The 8,025-nt window shown below is 35.2% G+C and overlaps 2 protein-coding genes across 2 annotated transcripts; one reads left to right on the top strand and one right to left on the bottom strand.

Annotated features, from left to right (window-relative positions):
- Positions 1 to 640: 640 nt before the first annotated feature.
- Positions 641 to 2,180, top strand: LOC140761591 (uncharacterized). Its single transcript, XM_073098989.1, has 3 exons — positions 641 to 766; positions 834 to 1,160; positions 1,798 to 2,180. Exons 1-3 carry the CDS (start codon positions 691 to 693, stop codon positions 1,896 to 1,898), a joined length of 504 nt encoding a protein of 167 aa, XP_072955090.1. The 5' UTR covers positions 641 to 690; the 3' UTR covers positions 1,899 to 2,180.
- Positions 2,181 to 3,224: 1,044 nt separating this feature from the next.
- LOC140761759 (eukaryotic translation initiation factor 3 subunit F) lies at positions 3,225 to 6,789 on the bottom strand. Its single transcript, XM_073099223.1, has 6 exons — positions 6,505 to 6,789; positions 5,342 to 5,421; positions 4,610 to 4,839; positions 3,899 to 4,020; positions 3,704 to 3,817; positions 3,225 to 3,603 (listed from the first exon to the last, which is right to left on the bottom strand). Exons 1-6 carry the CDS (start codon positions 6,724 to 6,726, stop codon positions 3,514 to 3,516), a joined length of 858 nt encoding a protein of 285 aa, XP_072955324.1. The 5' UTR covers positions 6,727 to 6,789; the 3' UTR covers positions 3,225 to 3,513.
- Positions 6,790 to 8,025: the final 1,236 nt, after the last annotated feature.

The raw sequence follows: 8,025 nt of genomic DNA, 5'->3' as shown, positions 1-8,025 counted from the left end.
AACTAAAACTAAAATATTTAAAATACCTATTCTTTGGCTTTATAATCTACTTCCCTTATTATTTTTATCTTTGCCATAAAAGTCATACTCATTGGTGTCAAGATCATTTTACTTCTATAGTTTGTTTAACTTATTTATGTCTGTTAAAAAAAATTTAAATTACTCACTGGGGTCCTTTTAAAGCATTAAAACAAATTGCAGGTTCAATCATAAAAAAAATTTGTGATAAGATGCAAATGATTAAAAAAAGTGAAAACTTTAAGTAAAAAAAAATGTAATAAATGTAAAATGTATCGTATTTTTATAAATTTATTAAAAAAATATAAGTTTGGTGAATATTGGACGGCAGATTAATCGATCGTGGATCCGGCACAGTCACGTCCATATATTTTATGACCACATTCATAAAATCCATCAAAAGTATCTAATTTAATCTTATATACTTCGTGTCAGCTAACCATTTCTCCCAAAGCCTTCGTTGCGTAACCTTGTTATTAATTTACATCATCAATGGCCGTGTCGTAAGAGAAGAAAAGTAAGAGACAGACTCAACGCTAGAAGCATGCATGGCCTTCGATCTCTTCCTATATAAACCAACATAACTTAATTTCCCACCCATCTCCTCACAAAGCTTAAAAGTCTTTGCCTCGAAGATTACATCAAAGTCTTAAAAGGGAAAGAGTTGATCTAATGGCTTCCTCTTCCAAGATAGCTTTGTCCCTCGTCCTCTCCCTCTCCCTCTCCCTCTTCTTCCCTTCTGCTCTTGGTATGTATGTAATTAATCACACTTTGCATAGTATTAATGGCTAATAGTACATATATATAATATATAGGTGGTGTAATATGTGAGGATCTGCCGCAAAAGCTATGTGCATTCTCCATCTCGTCGACGTCGAGGCGGTGCGTGCTCGAGAGCGTACCGCACGAGCGCGGCACGGCCGAGTACCAGTGCCACACGTCGGACGTGGTGGTGGCGAAGATGTCGAACTGGATCGAGTCCGACGAGTGCGTGAAGGCGTGCGGCGTGTACCGGAGCACGGTCGGGATCTCGTCCGACGCGCTCCTCGAGCCGCAGTTCATGGCCAAGTTGTGCTCCGACGCGTGCTACAAGAACTGCCCTAATATCGTTGACCTTTACTTCAATCTCGCTGCTGGAGAAGGTAACTAGTTCTCCTTTCTTTTTCTCCTCCCTTTTTTTTCGTTTTCCTTTCTTCCATTAAACGTGCAGTGATGACATGAAAGGAAATGGAAGTTGGATGCAAGAATTCTGAGAACCAGGAAATATTATAGTTCAATTATAGGGCTAATTACACCGGGAACATAAACCATTACCCATTTATATATATCCTTTTATTTATATAAGATAATATAAGCCTCTTTAACTATATAAACATATCTTATTAATATTTTTCATGTCCCATTGCCTCCCTTAATTAATATAAAATCTTTTAAATACAATTCATATTGGTTTTATCACGTCACAAGTGTGTCATGTGATCGAATTTAGGTGCTTTACAATTATTTTAAGTTTATTTAGAAGAAAGAAAAAAGATGAATACTTAATATTAAAAGGGTCAAAGTATTAAAAAAATAAGTAAAAGGATCTAGATGAAAATAGGTCTACTAGAGTCGGCTTCGAAATTCGGGACCTGGGAACCCAAACTAAATAAATGGAGGGCATAATGATCTCGTTCGTGTTACCCTTTGATAATACTATGCAACTATTTTGATTAATCAAAAGATTTATTTTCTCGAGATAAAAAAAGAAGAAGGTTAATCACAAGATCCGATGTACAGGTGTCTTCCTGCCTGAGCTGTGCAAGATCTCATTCACAAATCCCCACCGTTCAATGAAGGAGGTTGGATCCGGTGCTCCCGCGCCTGCACCAGCTCCTTGATGCTTCTTGCTCCCGGTTGCTCTTAGCTATAGTGTTATACGGGTTGGTTGGTGATTTATTTTGGGAAAATATATACCGGAATAGTTGTGTATACTTTACTCGTGTAAAGAATAATTGGGACAACGGAGTGTGTGCTGCTTATCACTAGCTCTTCTTGTACTTATCGTATTATTTAGTGGATTTATATTTCTCTACCTGGCATTGAAGTTGTGTAGCTGGCTATTGAATTCCTTTTAGCTCTGGCTTCTGTACTTCTATGCCGTGATAAATATTGTATTAAGGGATAATTTTTATTTGGAACGCTCCAACTATTACACATTTTTATATACTCTCTTATTAATTTCTTTTATACATAGATTCCTTATATCATTAGAAGCCTCTAGCTCCTCTAACTCGGATAACGTAGTAAAGATGAAAAGACAAAAAATAGTCCTACATTTATAATCTTATTTTGGTATATTTATATTTCTCTCTAGTATAAAGATTATAAATTTAGTTGCAAATGAGTATGATATCATGCCAACGGAAAAACTATGAGAAATTCAAAAAGGGTTATATAAAAGTAAGCAATAGTTTAAAAGATCTAAATGACATTATTTCTATTGTAAACCTAATATCTCGCGGCATTAAGTTTGTTCCCCAACAGTGAGTAGTAACTTAGCCAGCAGTCATGTTCGTCCAAAATGGAGTCTACAATGTACACCCGTATCTAGCCTAAATGACGTTAATTTAATATGAAAAGACCAGCTTATCCTTTTATTCTACAATAACTAATTACAAATATATTTCTTTTTTATTTTTAATCCTTCTTTCTGGACATTACCAATATTCTAAAAAGAAGTGATGTATGAAAACAAAGTGGTCAAAAATTTCAGTTCTAGAAGAAATTACCTCCATCGTTAATTTTGAAGCAAAAAAAAAAAAAGAAAAAGAAAAACACTAACAGTTGCATATAGGTAAAAATTCGAAACTGAAACTTTAAATTTTTGACCTAATCATCAGGGAACAAATATAATTTGGGTTATGGGGCTTCGCACATCCCACATCAAAATCCTAAACCTTAGCCTGCTTTATAATTCGTTCTTCTCTCGTCTTAATCAAAGACAACGAGGATGGCCTGCTTCTGGCTTAGGCATGCTTATTGGTATACCAATCAGATACCAAGGTGGCATGGGAAACGATAATAGCTTTTGACGAGCAAATTATAGCTTGAAATCCTCCATCAAAGAATCCAATTGCTCTCATAGCAGGTTAACTAATAAGAACATATATTATGACGGAATAAGCACAATAAGTTATCGAGAACATTGGATAGACTTCAGAATGTGACATAAAAGCACAATATCAATTTATCACACGACTAACCTCAAAATATAGCTTAAACAATCCCTCTTACATAGTATGTTTAGTAATATAGAGCAAGAAAAAAATTCTTTACTCAAAACATTGAACATGATGCACTCATGTTTCAGGAGACATTGTCCAAAAATGCAGCCAGAGTAATCTAACCTAAAGACCTCTCACTATTTAGATAAATAATACAGCTGACAAAAAATACAGCAGCAGAAAAAGCATCAGCAAGTTACCAGCTTCTACTGGAATTTTAAAGAGAGAGTTACAAGACCTGAGCAGCTGTGTTCAATTTTTCAGCTATGCTAAGCTGTGTCCTGGTGAGACTTGACAGGTAAACTAATGCAAGGTTGTCCTGTAACAAAAACAAAGAACAAAGAACACATTTGTGAAAAATGGAGCCGGTAAAAAATAAAAAAGTCTAAAACATTGTATTGAAAGGCCAAAATGCTTACCTGAATTCTGTCATTGAAAACCTTGTCAAAAGCTGCTGGAGATATTTTTGGCATTGAAGACAAAGTGTCGGCAATGAATCTCCCAATGTTATTATCTGGTGTTACACGTCCTTCCTACAAAGTGAGACAAAGAATAAACTTGCCAGTCTTAGGAAAGGAAATTTAGAATTTCAAGGTAAAAGTTAAGAATCTTACGACTACACCATCTACATATTTGTAGACATCATCAATAAGAGCATGCAACCTCTCCATTGAAGACTCCATTCCTTCAAGATCATTAGGAAGCTTATCCACCATTGTCGTCTTTAAGACATCAACTGTCAAGACAGAAAAGCAATAAAATGAAACAACTTAAATTGATGAGCTGATATACAATCCTTTCAATAATTTAAGCATTTTGTAATGATAAATTTCAAGAAAAGAAAAATAAAAAGAGGCAGAAAGTTTAATTATGCAAGAAAAAAAAGGAAATCATTCTCGGCCTTACAAAACTGAAGGGAAAAAATGAACAAGAAACCCCAACTTGTTAAGGAAATTGGAAGGCCGAAAATGACTGGATTAAATTTAAGCCTAGAGATGTCTGACTTGTCTTTTGAATATCAACTTCCCTGAGTTAAGGCAATGACAACCCCAAAATCAATAGTGACTTCATGGGCAATGACTGGCAAAAGTACAACTGAATACTGATTGATAGATGGTCAGCACTAGAAATTGGTCTACTGTTTACCAGGAAGCGATTCTGTAGCTTCCTTTTATTTGAATTCAGGACAACAAAATCTCCTAGCAACCAAAAACTAAACACCAACAATCCAACCATAATGTAAAAACAAATGTAACTTGATAAGACATTACTATGTAAAAATATGATGTGGCATGCATAAATTAACTACTAAGAAAAAGCAGTACGTCCAACTCGTTCTGCTTCAATCATCCGTAGATCAAGAGGAATTTCTTGAAATTGTTGAGCAAGTTGCCTATCTCCAAGGGACAAGTTAACAGAAACATAAGCTTTGATGGAAGCCTCCTGATTTCTGAATCCAGTATCAACAGTAAGATGGACCGGGTTTTGTGCTTCTTTTGAATAAAAATCATGTATTAGTGTACTCCCGCCAGAAACACCAAAGCCAGTCGAAAACCTGCAGAAGGTACAATATTATTCCAACTAGACAGACAGAAATTAGTAACATGAAAGTATATAATAAAGAACTGGGCCTTTGCATCATGCATAACAAATTTGACGAGCCACATTTTTATCTATTCTCACAGTTGAAATCTAGTGTTCTTGGATTTCCTGTCATTCATGGCACCTTTGACACAAATAAAAAATTAAGTGCATTGCAAACTACACATTATCTAATGTAGTAATGCATACACTTTTTATAGTGCAATGTGCATTATCATCAGATGTCCTCGTTATATAGCTAGCATAAATTTCGTCCTCTTCCAAAAAGATGTCCTCATTATCATCAGATGTTGCATAAGATGCTGCCAAACAGAATATTGAATCCATATCTATCACTCATTGCAGTGCTCAAGAGTTCACAAGATTAACACATAAACATACTATTACATCCGAAAAGTATTAAGATGGATGAATGTTACAAGTAAGAAAAAAGGGTGAAAGATAATTTTTCTTACCATCCAACTATCACTTCCTTTGGGTTCACTTTTTGGTGGGACATGTACATGTTGTGATGGTAATCAATATCCAAAGCAACCTGTTGTCAAGAATCTAACAGAATAAAAAAGTAGAAAGATGATATACATACCATTATGTGATTATTCTTATGATAATAACGACAGAAAAGAAAAGGACTTAAAAAAAACATAGTACAGTAGCAGATCCAAAAAGGTTACATTCTTCTTCAAAGTACATATACGGACATACCTAGAAGAGTAATTTGACTATTTTCAAGTAAACAGATAATAAAGCCCCTGATTTGAGCTTACCAGTTACTGTGGTCAAAACAAAATAAGATTGAGATTTTCCTAAATAGGTTATCTCTTCATTTGGTCTATCAACAGTGAAATGACTCTTCCAGTTGTTGATAAGCTTGGTGGAAAGAAATAGTGTTCTACTCAAATCCAAGACGAAGTCACTACATACTTATTTGGACAAAAAGAGTCCAACGAGAACTAAACTTTAATTCAGAAAGTATGCATCAAAAATACAAAAAAATTGTATAACAAACCATTAAGCTCCAAAGTAAAAGAGAGTATACCATGTTATGAACTATAATCCAACATCAAAATCTGTAAAAAAGAAAGAAAAGGTTTGTTTCATATGCTCAATTGGGTGAGAAAAAAACGATATTGCCTGGAGTTATTAGATGAATAAAGATTAGTTTATTTATCTAAATTTAGGGCGTTTGTCTTGCAAAATCATATGATTCCAAGTTCACAGAAGTGTCAAATCGTAGTCCATTAAAGGTGTCTTTCTCCTTTTATTTATCTTCTCTCCTCTCTCTTCCAAATTCTCTCCTTAAACCCTTCCACCAAAAAATAATATCCAAGACGAATTCCTTCTACAAATTGCGCATTGATCCCAACTACTGCTCACCAAGTGTTTGCGAGTCTTCAACCACTAATAAATATCCAAAAGCAGAGCAACGAAATAACCTCGAAGATCACACACGAAGATGACTAATTTAGTAAACTCGATGTTGCATTAAGAACATTTCGACAAACAGCTTGGTATTCTCGTCTTGCAAACTAATCCAAAAAATCTTCAAACAGAACAAACGACAACAAATCGTTCGATCCCACCTAAACCCTAAGGGATCAAGAGAGAGTAGTAGTACCTGCTCGGCGGATTCGTTGTGGGGGACGACGTAGGAGTTCTTGATCTCAACAGTGCCATCGGGCGAGACGGATCCGAGGAGGGTTCCAACGACTCGCTCCGCCTGGTCGGGTCGCCGCACGTAGCAATCGCAGATGTTGAAGAGGACCACCGGATGGATCCTCGCGCTGAAGCTAGTCGGCGACGGGAAGAACTGGAGCACCGTCTGGTTCGCCGACGCCATTGTTGCAGGAGCTCGGGGAAAGAGGAGGAGAAAGCAAAGGCGCCGCTAACTATAGTATGCTTTCTAGGGTTTGGCAATTAGACCTGGAAAGTAGATCAGCTTCCGGCCCAACCTTTTCCTTTGGGCTGGGCTTGGTTATGGGCAAATTTGGAATTCTTTATATATATATAATTTATAGCTCTTTTCTTTTATTTATTATGAGACTCAAACATCACATGTGAATATTTGAAGGTGGGTGCCTGCCCTATAAAAGTTATATCTATGCTATTTAACAAACCGTCTACGTTAAAGAGTTGAATTGCAAAAGGCTTGAGAATATGACTCCAAATATTTAATTTACATCATTGTTGTTATTAAAGAAAGATAAATCTATACTATTGAAGGCATTTCAATTATCAATAATTATTCTGCAAAAATTACTTTTAGACCTATTTATAGGAACAAAGCAGAGCTGGAATTTTTGACTAGCCGACAAAATATATATCTCAAACACAATTATATCATATCGAGTATAGTAATCACAAAATTAAAACAATATGATAGAATATTTTAACTCGCCAAATAACATTAAAGTAGATATAAAGATAAAATACATGATACTTTGATCATCTAATCTCTTCTCTCATAATGGTTCCTTGTGTTAAAGTAATACTGGATTTATCCTTGTTCCCACGGAAAATCCCAAAGGATAGATTGGGGTGCCTTATTGAGAGTTTTTTAATAGCCTCTAGGCTATCTTGTTCAATGAAAAAAAAAATGATAACATCTCATACGACTTTCACTAGCTACAACAATTTTTGTTTTGACTAAATCATGGCTATTCTTCCTCTCATATCAACTTCTCTACTTAATCAGGTGACTTGGAAAAGCTCTAGTATTAATTAGGGCAATTAAAGTAGCATCACCAAAATTAACACTTTAGATTTTATTTTATTTATTTTTAAATTGTGTCCATCTTTATCAACACAATGTAGACTGTCAAAGCACTCATTTATAAAAGAAGAGAAAGGGGTCCTAATCACCCTGCAATATGGCTTATCTTGCCATCAATGCCATGCATAATTTATATTTGCAAAATAATCTCTCTCTTTTTTTGCAATATGGAAATGGAATACTCTCGACAAAAGAAAGAAAGAGAGAAAGAAATTATGCACGCTAGATTTTTGTTATCTTTAAAACACACGTTAAAGTTTTCACTGTAATAAACTCTAAACATTCCTTCCACTTCATTTTAACTTATTCCAATATCAACACCATTCCCTCTTTCTCCGTATGGTTGAACTGTTTCTGACCAAATCC

This window comes from Typha angustifolia, chromosome 6 (assembly GCF_048772165.1).
Source record: "Typha angustifolia cultivar Huaian chromosome 6, ASM4877216v1, whole genome shotgun sequence".
Classification (NCBI taxonomy): Eukaryota; Viridiplantae; Streptophyta; class Magnoliopsida; order Poales; family Typhaceae; genus Typha; species Typha angustifolia.
This window is presented reverse-complemented; position numbering and strand designations above follow the sequence as displayed.

What these genes read in the sequence shown, in the direction of transcription:
- LOC140761591 (XM_073098989.1), top strand. Translation starts at nt 691, where the DNA reads ATGGCTTCCTCTTCCAAGATAGCTTTGTCCCTCGTCCTCTCCCTCTCC. An exon ending in CTTCTTCCCTTCTGCTCTTG is followed by an intron (nt 767 to 833) that starts GTATGTATGTAA and finishes TATAATATATAG; the next exon opens with GTGGTGTAATATGTGAGGAT. An exon ending in CAATCTCGCTGCTGGAGAAG is followed by an intron (nt 1,161 to 1,797) that starts GTAACTAGTTCT and finishes TCCGATGTACAG; the next exon opens with GTGTCTTCCTGCCTGAGCTG.
- LOC140761759 (XM_073099223.1), bottom strand. Translation starts at nt 6,726, where the DNA reads ATGGCGTCGGCGAACCAGACGGTGCTCCAGTTCTTCCCGTCGCCGACT. An exon ending in ACAACGAATCCGCCGAGCAG is followed by an intron (nt 5,422 to 6,504) that starts GTACTACTACTC and finishes TCTTGACAACAG; the next exon opens with GTTGCTTTGGATATTGATTA. An exon ending in TTTTCAATGACAGAATTCAG is followed by an intron (nt 3,604 to 3,703) that starts GTAAGCATTTTG and finishes TTTTTGTTACAG; the next exon opens with GACAACCTTGCATTAGTTTA.